At 35.2% G+C, this 23,642-nt stretch overlaps 1 protein-coding gene across 1 annotated transcript; it reads right to left on the minus strand.

The window, feature by feature from the left end:
* Positions 1-5,481: 5,481 nt before the first annotated feature.
* On the minus strand, positions 5,482-16,254 carry LOC118919194 (lipase member J-like). The gene is given in 6 exon segments (XM_057505393.1): positions 5,482-6,471; positions 7,909-8,018; positions 8,510-8,546; positions 8,549-8,704; positions 15,873-15,992; positions 16,251-16,254. Coding segments are annotated over 6 exon segments (594 nt in total). The 3' UTR covers positions 5,482-6,304.
* Positions 16,255-23,642: the final 7,388 nt, after the last annotated feature.

A 23,642-nucleotide genomic window follows, 5' to 3' on the forward strand; every position in this document is an offset into this window, starting at 1 on the left:
GCTGGCCTCATAGAATGAGTTTGGAAGTATTCCCTCTTCTTCTACGCTTTGGAAAACTTTAAGGAGGATGGGTGATAGGTCTTCACTAAATGTTTGATAAAATTCAACAGTGAAGCCATCTGGTCCAGGGCTTTTGTTCTCAGGTTGTTTTTTGATTACCAGTTCAATTTCATTGCTGGCAATTGGTCTGTTCAGATTCTCTTTTTCTTCCTTGGTCAGCCTTGGAAGGTTGTAATTTTCTAGAAAGTTGTCCATTTCTTCTAGGTTGTCCAGTTTGTTAGCATATGATTTTTCATAGTATGCTCTAATAATTCTTTGTCTTTCTGTAGTGTCCGTAGTGATTTTTCCTTTCTCATTTCTGATTCTATTTATGTATATAGACTCTCTTTTTTTCTTGATAAGTCTGGCTAGGGGTTTATCTATTTTGTTTATTTTGTCGAAGAACCAGCTCTTGCTTTCATTGACTCTTTCTATTGTTTTATTCTTCTCAATTTTATTTATTTCTGCTCTATTCTTTATTATATCCCTCCTTCTACTGACTTTGGGCCTCATTTGTTCTTCTTTTTCTAGTTTCATTAATTGTGAGTTTAGACTGCTTATATGGGATTGTTCTTCTTTCCTGAAGGCTTATCTGTATTGCAATATACTTTCCTCTTAGCACGGCCTTGGCTGCATCCCACAGATTTTGTGGTGTTGAATTATTGTGGTCATTTGTCTCCATATATTGCTCGATATCTGTTTTTATTTGGTCATTGATCCATTGGTTATTTAGGAGCATGTTGTGAAGTCTCTATGTGTTTGTGGGATTTTTCATTTTCTTTGCCTAGTTTATTTCTAGTTTCATACCTTTGTGGTCTGAGAAACTGGTTGGTACAATTTCAATCTTTTTGAATTTACTGAGGCTCTTTTTGTGGCCTAGTGTATGATCTATTCTTGAAAATGTTCCATGTGCACTGGAGAAGAATGTGTATTCTGCTGCTTTTGGGTGTAGAGTTCTGTAGATGTCTGTTAGGTCCATCTTTTCTAATGTGTTGTTCAGTGCCTCTGTGTCCTTACTTATTTTCTGTCTGATTGATCTGCCCTTCAGAGTGAGTGGAGTGTTGAAGTCTCCTAGAATGAATGCATTGCATTCTCTTTTCCCTTTTAATCCAGCTAGTATTTGTTTCACATATGTAGGTGATCCTGTGTTGGAAGCATAGATATTTATAATGATTATATCTTCTTGTTGGATTGACCCCTTAATAATTATGTAATGTCCTTCTTTGTCTCTTGTGACTTTCTCTTTTTTGAAGTCTATTTTGTCTGATACAAGTACTGCAACTCCTGCTTTTTTCTCCCTATTAGTTGCATGAAATATCTTTTTCCATCCCTTCACTTTCAGTCTGTGTATGTCTTTGGGTTTAAAGCAAGTCTCTTGTAGGCAGCATATAGATGGGTGTTGTTTTTTTATCCATTCAGTGACTCTCTGTCTTTTGATTGGTGCATTCAGTCCATTTACATTTAGGGTGATTATCAATAGGTATGTACTTATTGCCATTGCAGACTTTAGATTCACGGTTACCAAAGGTTCAAGGTTAACTTCCTTACTATCTAAGAGTCTAACTTAACTGACTTAATAGGCTATTACAAACACAATCTAAAGGTAGGTCCTTTTCTTTTTTTTCCTCCTTTTTCTTCCTCCTCTATTCTTTATATATTAGGTATCATATTCTGTACTGTTTATCTGTACCTTGATTGAGTTTGGGGATAGTTAATTTAATTTTGCATTTGCTTAGTAATTAGATGTTCTACTTTCTTTACTGTGGTTTTATTACCTCTGGTGACACCTACTAAACCTTAGGAACACTTCCATCTATAGCAGTCCCTCCAAAATAGACTGTAGAGATGGTTGTGGGAGGCAAATTCTCTCAGTTTTTGCTTATCTGGAAATTGTTTAATCCCTCTTTCAAATTTAAATGATAATCTTGCCAGATAAAGTAATCTTGGCTCCAGGCCCTTCTGCTTCATTGCATTAAATACATCATGCCACTCCCTTCTGGCCTGTAAGGTTTCTGCTGAGACATCTGATGTTAGCCTGATGGGCTTTCCTTTGTATGTGATCTTATTTCTCTCTCTGGCTGCTTTTAATAGTCTGTCCTTATCCTTGATCTTTGCCATTTAAATTACTGTATGTCTTAGTGGTGTCTTCCTCAGGTCCCTGGTGTTGGGAGATCTGTGGATCTCCATGGCCTCAGAGACTATCTCCTTCCCCAGATTGGGGAAGTTTTCAGCAATTACTCCTCGAAGACACTTTCTATCCCTTTCTCTCTCTCTTCTTCTTCTGGTATCCCTATAATGCAAATATTGTTCCATTTGGATTGGTCACACAGTTCTATCAATATTCTTTCATTCTTGGAGATCATTTTCTCTCTCTGTGCCTCAGCTTCTTTGTATTTGTCTTCTCTAGTTTCTATTTCATTTATCATCTCCTCCACCATATCCAATCTGCTTTAAATGTCCTCTATTGTGTTCTTCAATGATTGGATATCTGACCGGAAATCATTCCTGAGTTCTTGAATATCTTTCTGTACCTCCATTAGCATGTTAATTATTTTTATTTTGAACTCCCTTTCAGGAAGAGTCATGAGGTCCATGTCATTTAAATCTTTCTCAGAAGTTGTATTAATAATTTTACTCTGTACCAGGTTCCTTTGGCATTTCATATTTGTATATGGCGCCCTCTAGTGTCCAGAAGCTCTATCTCTGAAGCTGCTCAGCCACTGAAGCAATGTCAGGGGTCGCAGGGGAATGGGATTGGTTCCTGGGGGAGAGGAAAGAGCTGTTTCCTGCTTCCTGGCAGCTGTGCCTGTCTCCAATGCCTGAACCAGTGGGCTGAGCACACAGATATAAGCTTTTGTCCCAGAGCAGCTGGATATGATTTCTGCTTTCCACAAGCAGCTGGAATCTCAGTCTCTCCAGGAATTCTGCCTGTCTTAGCTTTCCAACCCCGTAATCATGAGAGTATCATGAAAGCACCATGAAATGTAGGTCTGGGCTCCCAGAGCAGATCTCCAGAGTTAGGTATTTAGCAGTCCCAGGCCTCCACTCTCCACTCCATTTCTCTTCCTCCCGCTGGTGAGCTGTGGTGGGGTAAGGTCTTGGGTCCCGCTGGGCCACAGCTTTGGTATGTTACCCTGTTCCGTGAGGTCTGCTCTTTTCTCCAGGTGTATGCAGTCTGGTGCAGTCCTCTTTCCTGTTGCTCTCTCAGGGTTAGTTTTATTAATTATATGTTCGTATTATATGCAGTTTTAGGAGGAAGCCTCTGTCTCACCTCTTACGACGTCATCTTTTCAGCTATTGTTTTTTATAGATACGTTTTATCAAGTTGAGGAAGTTCCTTTCTATTTCTAGTTTACTGAGAGTTTTTAATCATGGATGGGTGTTGGATTTTGTCATATGCTTTTTCTACCTGTTGATATAATCATGTGATTTTTCCTTTGACCCTATTGATATAATGGATTACATTAATTGATTTTTTAATATTGACCCAGCCTTTCATACCTGGGTTATTTTTTCGTACATTTTTACCAATTTTATAGCTATTTATGATGAGAGGATAATTCTAGACTCTGTACAAACTCATGGCCAGAAGTGAAGTCCTCATAATATATTCTTAATTGTTATATCACCTCTTTAAAGTTTTTGCCATTTGACTACCTGGGGGCTGAAAAGAAAACTTCTTTTGTTTCCATTGCAACTCAGGGCACTTTAAACTGGCAAGAGTAAAGTTCTGTTAGAATAACTTTAAATGGCCTATACAAAACTTTTTAACAGAAACATTGTACAATTAAAACTGTTAGGTATTCACTGGATCCTTTAACTACAATTCTTCCTTGTGCTTGAAATATGTTCTAATATAATGTTTATCCTAGATATGCATATTCCAGATACTGCTTCCATTAGAGGTCTCCACTCTTTACCCTCACATGGATTAGAGGCTTACTCAACCCAAAACACCTTGTTCCATGGATGACGAAGCTTACAAGTGGTTTTCATAAATGTCCATCATGCTCATTCATGAGTAATGTGAGATGTATATCAGAGTCTCTACTTCAACTTTATCAAAAATGTAGTAAGTCCCTAAAGGGATTCAAATAATAACCACACATACTAGATAACTATACTCAGATATCTCAGCCTCATTTCTCTTTATATATGTTAGAATTTTTTTTGTAAACCACCACAAAAGAATCATAGGGATTAGATGAAGTCAAAATTCTGGGTTGTTTGATGATACATTTCCCCAAGTTACATTGATGAGAGTTTTTGCTACCTGGACTTCTTTGCATGATAGCTTGCTCTCAGTTCTTTTATTTGGTTTTCCATGCCTGAGTGACACTGGCCTGATAACTGTCATTTTTACAAACTGCAAGATTTTCTTTTGCGTTTTCATACTGCCTATAGGGAAGAATACTAAGTCAGACACTACCGTCCTCAAAGAACTTAATAGGCTCAAAGGGATTGAATCAAACTGAACCGTACTATTACTTTCACTGTTCCCATACATGATGTGCATGAAATTTTTTACTTCAAACTTCCCCCAATACCAGATAATTTAGGAGACAACCATATTACAACGTACACTACTGTCAACCTTTGTCCCAGAAAGAACACAAACAAGTTTAAATGCTAAGGAGTCAGGATGTAAGCTTTCCTAATAGTTCACAAAGAAAAATGAAAAAGAGCTCTCAAAGACACCACAGTGTAATTTTATAAAATACAGCAATGGCCAAATATATTACCCAAAACATAGAATGAATGAATAAGGCAAGAAAAAATAAAGAGTATATTTATGATCCTCCCAGTCATTCCATGGTAGGTATATATAATAGTAGATGGGCAGAAGAATATGAGAAAGAGAGGGTATTAAAGTATTCTTTTTTTATCTTCTATGGCAAAAGGTAAACTTGCTCTCACCTTTATGGGAAAAAGGAAAAGAACTGAATTCATCTCATCTACTCTGAAATGTTTCTTCAATTTTTCAATATCTTTCAAATTTATGTAATTGTCTATATAGATCTCCATGAGTGGGTAAAAGACCTTTCGAGACTGAATAAAATAAAAATATCCTTGTTGTATGAAAATATTTGGGAATTAAGAGAACATGTCTCTTTCTTTAAATGAATAAATTGGTTCTCACTGGTAAGTTCTTAAAGGATCCATGTGCATGAATCCAAATGATTTCTGTTAAATCTGGATTTTTTAATTAATGTGCTGAAAAAATCTTAGAATAAATGCTTATATTTTTAAGAGGCCTCTAAGAGAATCAACAATCAATCAATCCAAATGGCCATGTAGCTTAAGCATCAAAACAATTTCCCACTCCAGGAATTTTGATGAATGCCGGAAGTATGTAAGATAATTCGGAGGTGCTAATTCTAATTACAAAAGGATCAACAAGGACGGGAAAGAGTGTTAGGAACCAGGACAGAAGAGGAGGAATTATTGGAAATAAATCAATAGAAGACAACTTTAATGCAAGAAATGTAAAGAAATTAACACCTAATAGCAAAGGCTAATAATAAAGTTACCCATCACAGCAGCTGTTTTCTGCTCTTTACAGAGTGGAAGACAAATATGGAGGTCAAATAATCCCAGCATGGTGGTGCAAATTAGTTTCACGTTGTTGGTATAGTCACAAAATCAGAAAGGCTAAGAATCTACCTACTAGTACATATGGGTAAATCATAAAATGACTAACAAGGCATAAAATAATCACTATTGAGAGCTACTTTCTAAAACTTGATAAAACATACAAATACAACTTGTTCTCACCATATTTAAGTTCTTCTGGTTGTATCAAGACATCATAAACAAGATATTATGGCAAATCTTACCAAAAATTTTTAGTGGACACACCTTTGAACCCACAAATCTTTTAAATGATGAATTAGGTAAAAAATCTTTGTTGCCAGCAAAAATCTGTAAAATAAATTTACTTTATTCATATTTGGAAGACAAAAACAATATCAAGAAATGCTGTGGTGAGTTCACTATGCTTACAACCAAATGTATTATCTCACAGTAGTTTAAAACATTTAAATTAAGGCCATATTGGGGGCAGCATGTAGAGATGATTTGACAGCTGAATTTTGTTTCACAATGAGATGTCCAAAGGTATCATAAATAAAATCCTATCCCTTTATAGAAACAAAGGCAAGAATCCAGTGTAAAGGTAACCAAATATCCAATTCATACATGGGGCCGTGCAAACATAGTCAAGACATTTATTTTGAAAGCACAGAATCATGGTCACTTTGAGTTATCAACCACATAAAGGAAAGGAATAACATACCTTGATCACTGGCTTCCACTTGTATGCCATTTTAAGTAAAGGGTTTTTTGAGTATTGAATGGAGAAAACTGGTGCTAAGGCAAAAAATATTTTGATTCTTTGAGCTATCTTTGGCATTGTGGAAAATGTTTTGAAAGCTGAAAGAAAATAAGATAATTCAGCTATTCTCAAGTAATTACTAACATATAAGAAATGATACCATGGCAAATAAAAGTTCAATAGGCTCTGAACAATTAATTTACTCATTCATTTCTTAAGTCCACTTACCAAACATTTATTGATTACCCAGTATGAAAGATGCATACTGGTCACAACATAATGCTGATCATTAGGATTGAGAAGAAATATATAGATGATAAACAATGATAATTCAGCAATCATCCTTGTACACGACAGTTAAAAATTCAGAAATAATACTGTATAACTGGTGAAGGTGGAAATGAGGTAAGTTAATTTTTCAGATAGATGAGTTGTACTTTAGGTGAGAGACTCAATAAACGTTAAATTGTAATGTTTCAAATATATTTTAGAACCTCCTTGCCTTCTAGTGCAGAGGATATTAAACAGAAATTTCTATTTTATTGAGAGTTTGGAGTCACTAATATGACAAATAGTAGTTTTTCACTTTTGACATCCTATCAAACTATGTATTTGCACATTTCTATTTTATTGGTTGTTTTTTTACCCTGGATTCTGAGAAGCCAAATAACCGAAGAGTTATGTATCATATTATGAGTCAATAAGCTCTGACATATCACCCATTTTTTTCTTATTTAATAATTTTCTGAGATTCCTGTTTCCAGATAATTGAATACCTGGCAAGACTAAAATTTGCACGTAGTTAATTCACATCAGAGTAAAGAGCTATGAAAAGTGGAATTAGACTTACTCAGCAAATCTTTCTAGTAGGGAATGAATTATTCCTATAAGAAATGATACACAGCCTAGACAAGACTCATATAATATTGGCTTCTCTTATAAAATGGCCTTTTCTACTTCCAAAGTATAAAGAGTAAGAGTAAACAGGTTTACAACACCATGTAAGGGAATTATGCTAGGTCTTGGGGAATTTTTTCTGAAAGTAAAGTTCCTAAACAGAAGCATTAGTGCTGTGAAGAGATGAAAATTCTTTTCTAGTCTTTAAATATAGGAAGGCTTTCCTCATTTTTGTGCATTTCTTAATCTCTCTTAAACATTAAAACACAAATAGCATTTTCAAGTCTCTCACTTATAAAACCCTAGGCTACATTATTTTTAAAAAATACAAAATTTCTATTTGTGGAACAACTGATAATTATGATCTTACTTTGATTTTAAGATGGATATCCACCTTCCATACAATGGGAAACAATCAAAACCACAAGCCTTATTTTTACAAGCAATTCTTTGTGACTAGAGAAGACTACATGGACTCAAAGCAGCATGTAATTTTCCAGGGCACTGACTATTCTATGCTTATCTCACAATTCTGCTTTATTTTACTGAGAGGTCTTTAAGCTTACCTCCATCCTTAGAAAGTACATCTACAAACTTTAAAAAGTAAGGAATATTAGCAACAATCTTTGTTTCCATACCAATAGTAGTGCCCTGGGAATGGCCTACATAAAATATTTCCTCTTGTCCAGTTGGCTTCACAATTAAATCAATAGAGGCTGGAAGGTCATATTTAGCCATCTTGTCAAAACTACAAAAGAAAAAGGAAAATAAACATGCAATTCTACTAATGCTATATTAACATTTGAAGATAATGAATAGGTAAATAAATAAAAGCAATTTTTAACTCTCTTTGGGTATTGAAAGGTAGTTGTGGTATGATTTACCTACTGAGTAGAGACTCTGAGAACATAAAATCAAGGAAAAAAATAGCCACAAAGCAGTCTTATAAGGAGGGTGTTTGTATATTCTAAATATGGTGAGGCTAAATATATAGGTTACAGAGTGAAAGAAGAGCTAAAGAAAGAGTAGGGTTAGTCAATAAAAGTTATTGCTGAAAAGGGAGAAGCAAGTATAAAATCACACAAACACTAATTTTTAAGCCAAAATGTACATAAATTTTGATGGTCTACTGAAACCCCTGAGTTGAGAAAAGACACTTATATTTTATTTCAATCATAAAGAAAAAAATATTCAATGCATGTAAACTAAAATAAAACATTACTTGATTTTTATTTGTACCTGAAAGCCCAAAATTCTGTGGAATTTGTTTTTAGGTGTGTTTCCTGGACCAGGTAGTCCCTCTGCTGTTTCCCATCCACACGTCATAACCAGCATCTGCCAGGAGGAAGCCCAGGCTGTTGTTGGGAAGACTGGAAATCCAGCTGGTGGCAGATGTAAACAAACCGTGTTGCAAGTAAACGACAATTCTCTGAGCTACAAAAAAAAAACAGCAAAGAAATTCCTTTTTAAGTTTGTAGTGTCTACATGAGTATCTCACCTGAAATTCAATCTTTTTTATAAATAACAGTTTGAAGATTTTTAAACGTTGTATAAATAGGGTAGCTATTAATGTTTCCCACTGTATGTCAGAGTTGTTTAACACAGTCCACTAATGAATTTCTTTCAAATGACCAAGTGGACAATTAGGTGATGTCCCACTTAAATATATAAGTTTTAAAGGATATAGAATATTCAACTATCTAATTTGGGCAGTCATAAATTTTAAATATACATAAAATATTATATATGATTTTCTACTTTTTCATTTCATAAAATAATTGTATAATAATCACATTCTTCACAGCCATATTCAATATAGATGTTATCACTAGAACCACTGTGTTAGTCAGCCGTCAAGAGTTCTCAGAGCCCTAATTTATGTACTTCCAAGGTTTCTGAGAAATACCACTTTTTGAATAATGTAAGGTGTGCTCATTATTAACTTTGTGTGAAGCCCTAAATTGCCATTCACACATAATCCACATCATTGTCGTCTATTGTAGCAATGCTGTTGGTGCCTGGCACCGATTCAACTAACTAGGCTAATCCTATTTTCCAGCTGTTGTTTTAGTTGCTAACTATACACAGTTGCTCCATCTCAGGAGAAGCACTCTTGGAGGTACTGGATAAATGGCAGCTCCCACATTAGGGGAGGAAGGAGACGACCTACACTTGGACCAACTAACACAAAGGTACAAAAAGCTGACTCCCTTGCTTCAAGGTCGGGCCCGCCCTCATGCTCTTCCTGTTCCATATCTCTGCAAGTGGCCAAGCTGAAGCTAGACTCTGGTTGAGAGCACACGTTTGCTTCTCTCTGCTTCCTCCATTACCTCTTTTAAGACTCCCTCATTAAATCATGTGCACTTAAATCTCCATCACAGGCTCTGCTTTTAGGGAACTTGAGCTAAAAGTTACTACCAAGCGGAATAAAGAGGCACAAAATCTCAATCATAGTACGAATTAGTCATGGTGATGAACGCACAGCATAGAGGACATAGTCAATAATTCTGTAACGTCTTTCTATGTTGACAGTAAGTACACAGTGGAGGGGGGGTTGCATTTAATAATGTAGGTAACTGTCAAATCAGTATGTTGTATACTTGAAACCAATATCATATTGTACATCAAATATACTTCAATTTAAAAAAAATTAAAAGAAGAGTTACTGCCAAAAATGATAAAGGAAGCAGACATTTAAAGATGGCATTCCCAATTAAAATTGGGTAGAGGACCTGAATAAATAGTTCTCTGAAGAAGAAATTCAGATGGCCAACAAACACATGAAAAGATGCTCCACATCGCTAATTATCAGGGAAATGCAAACCAAAACCACAGTGAAATATCACCTTGCACCAGTTAGAATGGCCACTGCCCGAAAGACAAAAAATAACAAGTGTTGGTGAGGATGTGGAGAAATGGGAACCTCCTACACTGTTGGTGGAAATGGTAATTGATACAACCACTATGGAAAGCAGTACGAAGGTTCCTCAAAATACTAAAAATAGAAATGTCATTTGACCAAGCAATTCCACTTCTAGGAATTTACCCAAAGAAAACAAAATCCCTGATTTGAAAAGATACATGCACCTTATGTTTATCACACAATTATTTATTTTACAATAGCCAAGATATGAAAACAATGTAAGTGCCCCCTTAATAGATGAATGGATACAGAAAACGTGGTAATATACATAATGCAATTTTATTCAGCAATTAAAAAAAGAGAAATCCAGCCATTTGCAATGATGTGAGTGGATCTAGAGGGTGCTATGCTCAGTGAAATAAACCAGATGAAGAATGACAAATACCATATGATTTCATTTATTTGTGGAATATAAAAACAAAGCAAAACCAAAGGAACAAAATAGCACTAGACTCACAGACACTGAGCAGTGACTGGTGGTTACCAAGGGGAGGGGGAGGGAAATAAAAGGGCACAAAAATTCTCAGCCATAATATAAGTTGGTCAAGGGGATAGGAATACAGCATGGAGAATATAATCAATGATTCTGTAACATCTTTCTATGTTGACAGATATTAACCACAGTAGAGGGTGAGGTTTTAATAATATGGGTAGTTGTTGAACCACAGTGCCATATACTTAAAAACAATGTAAGACTTTATGTCAACGATACTTCAGTTTAAAAAATTAAATTAAAAATAAAAAGAGGGTAATAGCTACTAAAGTTATCAATACAGAATCCATGTTTAAGAACTGGAAGAAAATGTAAGAAACAATACTCTCAATATATAAATGAAGAATCAAAGGCCAAAGTTAAGAAATGATCTACACAAGGTCATACGGCTCGGTAGTTGGTAGCAGAGCCATGGTTAGACTTGACGTTGCACTCTGCTGCTCTAATAATTCCAAGACAGTGTCTATCACATGGTACAGCACATACAATCCATAAAAGAAAAAAATGATGGGATTATGGGGTTGGACTACTTGCTGATGGGCTGGCAAGGAGGATTGTTGTAGGTGAGTACAAAAAAACCTTTCGTGCTGTGGCACTCCAATGGCTGAAATAGCCTCATTTCCTGTTACAATACAGGAAAAGGATGACTGGCTTGTATAGATCTCTGACAGTTAAGAGGTACAGGGGAAATACACTTATCAGGTCTGGGGAATTGGGTAACTGTTACTGAGTGTCAATGATGTTCTAAAGAGAGAAAATTACAGACTCAGGGCGATCAATCACAGCTCAAAGTGTGAAAGTCATAAGACCTCTTTGGTAGCATCTGACACCCCCACTTCTGTAGCCAAATTGAGGTGAAAAGTCAATGGTCAGAACCTAATTCTACGAACAGTAGAACTGTAGGAAGACTGAATTCTCAGAACTGGGAAGAACCCCATGCCATATTCAGGGCCTTGATGGGGAAACAGTGTTAAAGCCGGAAGCCAGAGATAAGTGAGAGGACAGAGTAGATTCAAACTACAGATAGCCTCTACTAATGAGAAAATCCCTAGTATTTCTTTGAAGCTTAGAAAATTCCAGAACTGCAAGAACAGATTATGGTGGAAAGAATAAAAGGTCTTGCTGGTTAGCCAGAGACGGGTAAGATTCCTCAAGGGAGGAACAACCTAAGACAGGCACAGTCGCAGGAGGCCATCTGGTGAGAAAATGGGGAGCAGCAGAGGTGAGGCTTAGAACCTCCCCCCTCATGTTCTGAGAGAAATCTTCTGCATACATGGATGTTTATTGCCCTCGTCTAGCTCGGATTAACACATAGTCTACAGGCACACACCTGATCATCTACATTTGCTCTCTTACAACACTAAACTATGTTTTCTACCTTTATCTTGTATCTACCTACCACTTCAGCATTTTATTAAAAATAATAATAATAAAGAGAGAAATGTGGTATCCACATATAAATCAAGTTTAAAAATCAAATGAATAGTCATATTTGAACTGACTGTGTATAGTTCATAATGCATGAGCAAAACCGAAAGCTTCTGTGATGACTGCCCTTGCACTGTTCACCATGTAACTTATTCACTATGTAAGAATTTGTACTCCATGTAAGAATTTGTTCGTTATGCATCAGAAGATTGGAGACTGACGAAAATTAGGCTTGGGGTGGATTAATGATTGTGCATTGAGTATTGACCCCCCTATACAGAAATTTATTGTGGTTAACAACTATTTGATCAATAAATATGAGAGATGCCCTCACAAAATATATATATATATATATATATATATATATATATATAAACACACTTCCAATTGTAAAATAAATAAGTAACCGGGATGTAATGTATAGCATAAGGAATATAGTCAAAATATTGTAACAACTTGGTATGGTGATACCTGGTACCTAGAATTATCATGTATATAAATGTTGAATCACTGTGTTGTACACCTGAAACTAATGTAATGCAATACTGTTGTCAACTACCCTTCAATAAAAATAAAAAAATAAAAAAATAAAGAATAAAAGGTCTTGGATATAGATATGCTTAATCTATTAAATATGATCAGAAGATCCCCCCGTTGTAATGTGCTTTGGAAAAGCTTGGAGAATATTCTATTTACAGAGTTGAAAAAAATATACTGGTGAGGACAGCAACAGAATTTGGAAGCTCAGAAGTAGAGAACTTCTGATTCCATTTTGGTTATATAGTAACAAGGAAGAAGTACCACTTCCACTCTTATAATGAACTAAGTTCAAATGCAAGACTTTGAAAAAACTCTTCAGAGAGCTGATATCACAGGGCAAAAATCTTGCCCAAAATTTGAAGAGAGACAGGTTCTTGCAGGGAGACAGAAATAAGCACTCTCTAATGAGGGAGACACAATCAGAATAGTTCAGATAGAGTAACTGGAGAATTGGTGAAGGCCAGGTATAGGCTCCAAGAACAGAGAGAAGCCTCTGGGTGCAGGGCAAATTGGGGAAGTCCATACCCTCCTGCAAGCTCTTTCCCATGAACTCACATGAACCTCACAGAAAAGATTGGAAAGAGTTTTCTGAAAGTGTCCATTTTGGTACAGACATGTAAGAGGAAACAGCAGTTATGCAGGAGGGGCAAACAACTCTCCTCTGATCCTTCCCCTGATCTGCCCTCCAGAACTGCACTTAATCTGTGTGTGGGGTAGGGGGAGGGTAGAAAGGGCAGCAAACAGTACACAGGGTACACTAACCAACTAGATGCATAGGATGACTCAACCAATAGCTGTCATCCAGATGCTGTTTTCAGTCAGCCCTGGACTATGCAATGGGCTCACAAAAAGCAGTAGCCACGATGGCAGAGATATAGGCTGCACACTGGCCCATCATTATGGGACCCCTTGACAAGGCAGATCTGTCTGCTGCCAGGGAAGTAGGTCTGACCTGACAGCAAAAGAGCTTTCACCACGGTACCATCTCTCTAGGAGACCAAACCAGCCGCTTGGAGACAAGCTGGGTACATCAGACCTTTTCTCTCCTGGAAAGGTCAACTAGCCATTATGACTAGGATTGATATGCATGTCTGCTTTGACTTGCCTTTCCTTCCACACAGTACCACAGCCAGCACCACCATACAAGAGTCCATTGAGAGTCTAATCGACCCACATAGGACCCCTCATAACATCACCTCGAATCAAGCGATAGATACTTCAGGTCAAAGAAGGTGTACTCACTGCCATATGGCCATGGAAGGCCACTGGTCCTACCACATAACTACCACCAAGAGGCTGCCAGTCTGGGAGAGCAATGACACATCACCATGAAGGTTCAGGGGAGATGCCAAATGGGACACAGTAAACAACTTAATAACTTAAAGCAATGACTGCTCCTGGTTGATTTGGGCTCCTCACATTAGAAGACTGGGAGGCAAGGAAATGAATTATTATTCTGATAGGAGTAATTGGCCCTGAACATCATGAAGCAGTAGGACTGCTGATAAATAATGAAGACAGGGAAAAATATATTTCGTATTCAGATGATCCACTGGGGCATCTTTTGTTACTCCCATGTCTTGTTTTAACTGTACATGTATGAGTACAGCAGCTGTATGACCTGTTATGGACATATACCCATTAGGGATAAGGGTTCAGCTTGCCACATCAGGGAATATTACTGAGAAGGAAGAGAATCTACAGCAGTGGGTAGTGGAGATGGGAATGGATGAGAAGTACAGTTACGGTGTTAGGATCAGCTATAACAGCAGATGTTGTAATTCGCCACACTAACCTTCCTCCTGTAGATTTCTCAGAAATTCTGACCTGCCAGAATCCTGGAAAAGGTGTACCTGGATGTGATAAAATTAACATGAAAAACAAGTGGATGCTGAGTGGAGCAATGGGTGCACTGTATTAGATTATTTTGGTGCCCTATAGATTTCCTTTACTAAGCAGGTGCGCCATTCTTCTAGCTGTTACATTGCTTTCAGAGGGTTCACTATTACCACTTCCTCTGTAGAAATGCTCCCAGGCAAATGGGAACTGCCTCACCCAGGGGATTACACTTCTTTCTATGGGTAGCTTTCAGGCAATGATTAACTGACATGGGAATGCAAAAAGCTAGCCCCCTAACTTCAGGATGAGGCCACCTCTGTAGTGCAATTCACAGATCTATGAGCTCCTCTGAGATCATAATGCAGTTAAACTTGGCTGAGTCATATGCTTCCTTAGCTCCTTCCCTGCCCTACCCTGATTTCCACGTAACTTTCTTCTGACAGTATTCCATCAATGAAACACATGCACCTGAACCTGTCTCAAGCTCTGCTTCTATAGAGCTCTAAGTCAATTACTGTACTTTAAAATTATCTCTAAATCTTTTATTACAGTATTTGCAAAATTGGGTCATATCCTGAGGAATGAGCATAATAATTATGTTAAATCTAAGTTTACATTTTCTGCCTAGTAAATGTGACCTTATAAGAATCCAAAATTACATTGATTGATGTTTCCATTTAATGTGTCTTCTCTGAAATGCACTTTAATATTAAAAATGAGAACTTGAGAGGGTATCCTATGAGAAAATCTAAAGAGAAAAGAAGAAAAAAACCTGGCTTTTGAGCAATTAGATGAATAAGCAAAAGTAATGTTACATGTTATGCTAGTAAGGGTCAGATGTAGGATTATAAACCTAGTGACAAATTCTAGCTCCCAACCCCTTTTGTTTTTGCGGCTCACTCTTCTGATAGTAATGTACCTATTTTTGGACTAAAGAGCCATGAGGCTGCTACCAACTTGGTATCTTTGCTTTACTAGAGGAGCCATAAAGACAAGAAAGGAACTATTTACAAGCCATTCTTAAAATCTATGGAATAATATTATTGTGTTTTAGAGCATTTCTAACTCCTCATTAAGAAAAGAAAATTCTAGAGAATCAACATGTATGTGTAAAGTGATACACAGAGAAAACGTGGGAGAAACAACTTGTGTTTCTTACTTTAAAGTAAAATGTGTTTCATCATACTTTAAAACTATTCAGTGAACAGGAAGCCACTGGAAAATCAGACTCTTCTTGATGCATGTAGAGATATATGAGAAGTTAACTATTCACTTAATATTCAAATGTTTTTCTTGTCCTTAACTCACTGAAAAGCAATGGAAAAATTAAGAACTTCAGGTCCCAGACAGTCACCAATTTATCTTGAAATGAATATTACCTGAATTGTTATCATTGTTTGCCTTCCCATAAGGAATTCCATAAAGGCCAAGGATATAACCATCTTCAGTTACAATATCATATGCTTCATCTGGGTAGCCCAGTAGGAAATAATTTGGCTCTAGATAAAGAAAAAGCAAAGTTTTTAGAATAAGATTGTTAGTCAATTAATATAACCTAATTAATCTAACCTATCAATGTAACAATGCACTTTTGTATTCTCTATCAACCTGCGTCCTATTTTTATTTTCATTAATTCACTGATACATTCAATAATAAATAGCTTTATAGAACATCTACTAAGCATCAGCTTTATACACTAGGGATTCATGAATAAAAGTAAAACCCCCACCTTCAAGGAGATATCTCAAGAACTAACCCATTGTTTTTGTAACTATTAATCACTCATACTTTTACCTACTCACCCATAAACAAATTAAAATATTTCCATAAATGACTGCATGTCTACGTATATAGCAAGCTTGTATGTGAAATCTGTATATATGTCATATATAAAACAGATAATTTATAAGTCCTCCAAGAAGATATGGATATATTTCCATATATTTTCATCACAGAAACAGAATAAGGCTGAAGGAGAAACTGAGCTACAGAATAGTAGGTGTGGAATATTTAGTTGACCCATATCAAAATATAATGCAGAGATACAAATTTGTAGATCTGTTAAAATAAAAACCCCAAATTCAAAAGTAGCATTCCCTATTATTTCAGCAACTTATTCCCTACCAACTTACAATATTCATATTTGCTTCAGGGTTCACAGATCTTCGATATTGAAAGGCACCGTGAGTAGTTCTAAGAATTAGGATGAAGGACATCACTTTGAAAAGGTACCACATTTGGGATCTATATTTAAAAGGAGATGTTAATACTATTAAAATTATACCAAGTAATACCATTTGACTATTTAAATAGTTCTGTGAGGTGGTGAATATTACCATTTTCAGATAAGAAACTGAAGCTCTGAAAAATTGACTAAATTGTCTAAGAACACATACACAATATGTATAATTGGCAGTCAGGATTCAGAGTCAGGCCTGCTTCCCTCCAAAATCCATGCTTTCCAACTACCTACTTTGTAGCATAAATTCCTTTTGAAGTCTCCATTATAGTATTGTTTAGCCTGATTCTGAGAGATTTATCATATACTGCAAGTTACCTGATACCTGAATTAATAGTATAACAATATTCTTACAAGATTAACATTTATTTCAAGTATGTTCAAAGGTTATTGGGTTCGGGGGAGGGAAGGGAGGCAGGTGCGTAGATTAAGAAGCTTGGATAACTTAATTGTCATTCAGTCTTGTGGAGTTTGGCTTTCATTTAGAGAGGTGAGTTTCGAGTATACTAAATTCTGGGAAGCCACGACACTTAAGTTCTTTCAAAAGTAGAAACCAGGGACCCACAGAGATCATCACTGAATTCTCTCCCCAAAACTTATAGATCTTAAAAGTCTTGTTCGATAAACCAGTCACTACACCTGGAAGGATATAACTCAGAGTTTATAAAACCCCTACTCCACAACTCACAAGCCGAGTGACTGAAAGCAAGTTACTTAAAATCTCTGAGCATCAGTTTCACTACTTATAAAATGTGAATAATACCTACTTGCCACAGTTGCTATAGAAGTTAAATTTGATAAATATGGTATGATGCTTTTTTAGTATAGCAGTTACACAGCTAACATTTAATCTATATTAGACTTCCTCACTTAACAAAACAAACTACTTATTAGCAATTTAGGAAAATAATTTATATGCAAATATTTGATATGTCTTTCTCACATATTAGGCTAGTCTCCAGTGCAACATTTTAATAGCTTGCCACAAATTATGTGGGTCTGAAAGTTTCAAACAGCATTCTTAAAAAATATTTTCCAATTTAAAGCTTTAGTTTCTGGAAACTGGACTTCTCCCCTTTTGGTCTAGGTTTGTATTGTAATTGGTACAATTTTTTTGTGCTTTTCACTGAAAGTGAAAAGCAAATTTCAAAATGGCATTTCCAAGTTTTTCTGCCAAAGACAGAGAACACTGCTAATTTAAGCGCAAAAGAAAAAAAAATTGACATTTGTACTCACAACCTAGATATTCCTCCTTGGCTATGTTTTTGGAACAGTACTAGTCAGGCAGCAAGGTTACTTACTTATCTTGGATAGTTTCATGCAAACAGGATGGAAAGGACTATTTCCTCTTGTCTGTATTAACTGGATTTTGCAGCTTACTACAGATACACTGCTTGTTTCCTAGCAGAGATTTTAAAGTACTTTGCATTATTTTTAGAACAAGCACATGGCTTATTATCCAAAATGAGACACTTTTGAAAATGAAATGTTAAGAATTAACTTGGAAAACGTGCATAAATTGGACTGTCCTAGGCAAGTAGAAATCATGGCCACACAATTTATATCATTTCCCCAAATTTTGATATTTTTATCCTAAGAAAATACAGAAGGATGAACCTTTGGCATACAGGTGTTGATAACTCCTAATAACCACCAATGGGATATTTTTAAACTAAATTAAATAATTCATTTTATTTGCTGTTTACAGTAACTTACCAAGTGCACATAAGCAACTAATGAAAAAGATCATTAAAATCTATATCTGTGCTGTTCAATATGTGGCCACTGAGCACTTGAAATACAGCCAGTTGAGGAACTGAAATTTTAATTTTATTTAAATTGTTTTAATTTATTAACTAAAACAGCATAGGATGTTTTTCTATTAAACAAAACTTCCTTGTTTTAACAAGACTACATTTCACTTGAATTGCTGCGTTACAAAAGATATTGTGCTATTGTAATGTGCATATTGGGCATGTGTATTTTGCAATATTACATCTAAATACACCACCAATCTAGTCAGTGTCACTGGATTTCATTGTTTGGATAATATACTGTATTCACTGATATAATCTGTAATGTGCTTAGCATTTTATGCAGACAATTTATGAGTTACAGTGACAGTCATATAAATCATAGTTGGTACTTCAATTGAAATATTTATTTTAGTTATTTTTCTAACTTATAAATTAAGTGTGGACAATTCATTAAATTAAATGATATCACATTACTGATGCAAAATTGAGTGGAGAGGCAGAAGCTAGTATTACAACCAGGTCAGTAAATGAAAAAATAAGACTGGAAAAAGCCATGTCCCTATTTTCATACTGAATAGCAATTGCAACTTGCCATGCAGACCAAAATGAAAAGCCTTTTTGTAATAAAAAAAATTAAAGATAATACAGTAAACAATGTTGAGACATTTTCAACAAATTACACAGTGAATTTGAAAAGGAGTTTCTAACAAAAGTCAGAAAGTATCAACAAAAATGTTTAAAACAAGAATTTAATGTTCAACAAACATTTCTGGAGCATTTTCAACAAAATCTATACCTATAAATTTAGACCACTTAAGATGCCTTGCACACACACAAAAAAATCTTCAGAAGGTGAATGCTGAACAAAAATTATTACACTTATGGAAATTTTGTTATAGAATTATAAGGAAAAGCCTAAAAATGAAATTTTACAAATTGAAGATCTTCAATTAAGCCACCAATTGCTTATATAATACAAACATTTTCTAAGAATATATAAATCAATTGATTTAAAATTTGAAAGATTCTAAATACTTTTCTTTAGTTTTAATGATGTGCATATATAAGACTGCAATTAATAATTGGTATATTTTGTATAAGATGGCTTTATAAAGAAATGTCAATCTGTAGCTTGTAAAAAAAAATCTAAAAAAAAAATCAAACTCACAGTGGAGATATTTTTTAAATCTTTTACATTTTATAAGGAATTTCAGCTAGATATGAAGAAGTTATTTTCTATCACAATGGACAGTGCTCCAGCTATCTAATTTCAGGGATCTAGATTTATTGGAATTTCTTCCATACTTTTAATTTTGAAAAATGTATTGGTAATTCTATCACATGTGTTCTTGAACAAGTTTTAATTGTGTACAATGTTCATCATTTTTAAGTGTAGAGTTTGGCAGTGTTAGGTATATTTACATTGTTGTGAAACCAATGTCCAGAAATTTTTCACGACCATTAAACAACTCCCCATTCTGTTCCTATAAACTTGATTACTCCACTTACCTTACAGAAGTGGAATCATACAGTATTTGCCTTTTTGTGACTGGCTTTTTTCACTAAACTTAAATGTCTTCAAGGTTCATTCATGTTGTAGCATACATCAGAACTTCCTTACTTTTAAAGGCTGAATAATATTCCACTGTATGTACATACCATCTTTTGTTTCTCCATTCATCTGTTAATGGACAGTGGGTTGACTTCACCTTTTGACCACTGTGAATAATGTTGCTATGAACATAGGTGTACAAATATCTGTTTGAGTCTCTGCTTTCACTTCTTTTATATATATCCAGAAGTGGACACATAATCAGGCAAATAAAAGCCCACGAGAATTCATTAAAGGCTGATATGCTCAACTTAAAACACTAATATTTCTTTAGACTGAAGGCAAATTACACAAAATGGAAATTCAGATCTATAAGAAGGAATAAAGAACACTGGAAATGGTAGATATGTAGGTAAATATTCCAACTGTTTTTCTCCCTTAATATTTTTCACGTACTCAAACACAGCTTTCATGTTCCCCAAAGTCTTCACTAGGCTAGAAATTTCCATCCTCTTTACCTGTTCACATATTTCAAGTCTGCTTATCATCCTGGTCTCTTTTCTTTGGAATGGCACCCGTTTCTGAATGACCCTCTCAAAATCTGCTATCCAGCACTGAACATAATATTTTAGATGTGGTCCGGCCAGTCCAAACAATGTGGGACTGTCACCTCTGTTGTTCTGCACACTACAATTCATTTATCATAGCTGAGGTTCTTTGCTCTAGTATAGTTAACTCATAATAAGCTTAGGGTTAACTAAAATTCTAAACTCTCTTTTCCTGATTCTGTAAAATTATTTTCTAAATACAAGGGTAAAACTTCGAATACCTTTGTTCACTTTTCTTCTGGTTAAATTTGTCTCAGTGACTGCCTATTGAAATCTTTAAAATACTGATTTTAAAATAGCCTCATGGGGCTATTCATCTTCATTTTAGGACCTCCAAAACCTGTTAGACATGCCATCAATGATTATCCAAGTTGTTAATAACACAGTTAAGTAAGGACAGAGCTGTGAATCACACAAGTAGATATTCTTTGCTGATTGGCATGGTATTTCATATTGTTACAGTCACATTATACATAAAAGATATTTAACATTGAAATCACCCAACTGATTCAGCCTATCTTACTTTAAGCATTGTCCTCAAAAGGCTGTAAACCTTCTAAGCAAACAATTAGTGAACTCAAGACTCTGATTCTGGTTGCCAGGGATACTTTACTGAATGTGACAATGTTTCTGCCCTCTTGATGTTTACATTCTAGTAGGAGAAAGACAATACCAAATAAATGAATAAACAGGCAAAAAAGCAAGATAACTTCTAAAAGTGATAAAGTGATACTAAGAAAATAAAACATTAGTGGAATAGAGAGTCAGTGGGTAGCCATTCTTTAGGTCAAATGTTAAAGGCCTTGTTTCAGGTGACTTTTAAGCTGGACTTGAATGGTCAGAAGGAGAGAGCCTTGCAAAGATCAGGAACACGAAAGGAGAGAAAAGGTCACAGTGACTAGGAAGGGTTAAATATAAGTAAATCTGTCCCAGCTATTTTCAATCCTACTCTTTGTAGGTCATCTAGTCATTCCCAAATCTCCCCAAAGATACACTAGTACCAGTAAGCAACTGTGGATCCACAACCCTACGGTTATAGCTCTGGACTAATATAATCCTTGTTGGAAGTTGGGGGTGGCTATCCCAATCCTAAACACTAAGATAATGAGAAGTCATTAAGCCACCATGGCTACCTCTCTTCAGTGGTTCATAAGAATCCAAAATTCTGGATAACTCTTTGTTGGTCATAGAAGAGAAGAAAAAGATAGTGAAAAATTAATGCAATTTACAACTCCTGGAAACACAAGTCAAAATGTATGCTCTATATTTAGGAACAGCATAAGCAAAGGGAAGTGGAAAATCTGATGATGTATTTGGGGAACATACAATAAATCAACTTGGCCATAGCACAGGACATATAAAGGTTACCAAGATAAGATACACATGGGTTGGGGAACTCCTATCACTGAATTCTTTTAATGCCAAGCAACTGAACTTCATACTGTATGAAATTGAGAACTACTGAAAGTTTTTTGAGTATGGTAGTGACCCATCTAGATGCTTGGTGCAGAATACAGACCAGGAGTAGGGGGACCAGTTAGAAAGCTATTGTAAAATTCAGGTGAGAACTAGTTATTGCTTGAACTTAAGTAAAAATTAATTTGTTGGTGAGTACTTTTCAAAATGCTAAATGTTCATTGACAAGAATGTACTAGAACTAGCACTTTAGTACATTGCTGGTGGAAGTAGTATTTGGACTTCTCTAGTGTACAGTTGCATGGGATTGGATTTAAGAGATGGAAGAGGCCAAAAACACCAGAGGACTGATAGATATTAGGGATGAGAAAAAAAAGCTCTTGAAGATGACGATGATGTTTAGGCCTGACTGCGCAAGATGATAAGACTGTTAACAAGAACTGAGGAAGCAGGAGGAGATCATGGAAAAGGGGGTACAAACTCAAAAGACCATGAGGACTTGCCCTGGCCTTATCATTGAGATACTGTGTAACCTTGGGCAAATTCAATTAAACTTGGCGTTTATATTTACGTGTGTAAAATGGTGGTGGTAGGGGTGGTTGAAATAGATTACCTCAAATACCCTTCCCAGCTAGACATCTGAGATTCTAGAATATGGCTGTGAATCACATTATTTGTTTTTAATTTCACAGAAATCTCTGACACTATAAACAACTTTAAGGCAGAGATTTATTAGCTTATTCTGTCTAGCATATTCACTTTATTTTTAACTAACAAATAAGTAAATGGTTATAGATATATGGTCTTTATAAAATGCTTAAAATTAATTAAGTACATCTGCTTCCTTTCGTATTTCTCTAATATTGTATATGTATTTGTGTCTCTGTGTGTGTGTTTACAAGAATCTGGAATTTTATTAGTTTTGTAGCCTGTTTTTCAGCATTATAGGATAATTAATTTCTTATATGTACTTATACATTCAAAAACATGTTTTTTAGTACCTTTATATAGATGTATGGATTAATATAATCAATCTTTTATTGATTCGTATACTTCAATGTTTCTATAACATTGAGGTAACCAAAAGTTTACATAAATTTTAATGTATATCTGTAGATTATTTTCTTAAAAGCTTAGATTTGGAATGTCTCATTTAAAAGGCATAGCTTTAAGACTTTTGATATATTATCAAATTGTACTCCAGTAACTTGTCCATTACACTTCCCCCGATAACACATTAAGGTGCATTTTACTGTTCTTGCCAAATGTAAGCAAGAAAATGTTTTCTAACATTTTTAAAAGTAATTACCCCAAAAAGAAAAATGGTATTACATTTTAATTTGTATTTGAATATAGAAAAGTTAAACATTCTTATATGTTTATCAGACTGTATTTCTTTCTATTCAATCTGTGAAGATTTTCCTTTTGGGTAATGGCATTTAATTTTTTAAATATTTTATACAAGGGTATTTATTAAATGTTCATCTTTAATACATGTTCCAAAAATCTGTTCACTATTTGTACTTAGTAACATACAGGTTGTAAATTATTATGTATACATTTTTTGTTCAGTTCC

Source organism: Manis pentadactyla, chromosome 8 (assembly GCF_030020395.1).
Source record: "Manis pentadactyla isolate mManPen7 chromosome 8, mManPen7.hap1, whole genome shotgun sequence".
Taxonomy (NCBI): domain Eukaryota; kingdom Metazoa; phylum Chordata; class Mammalia; order Pholidota; family Manidae; genus Manis; species Manis pentadactyla.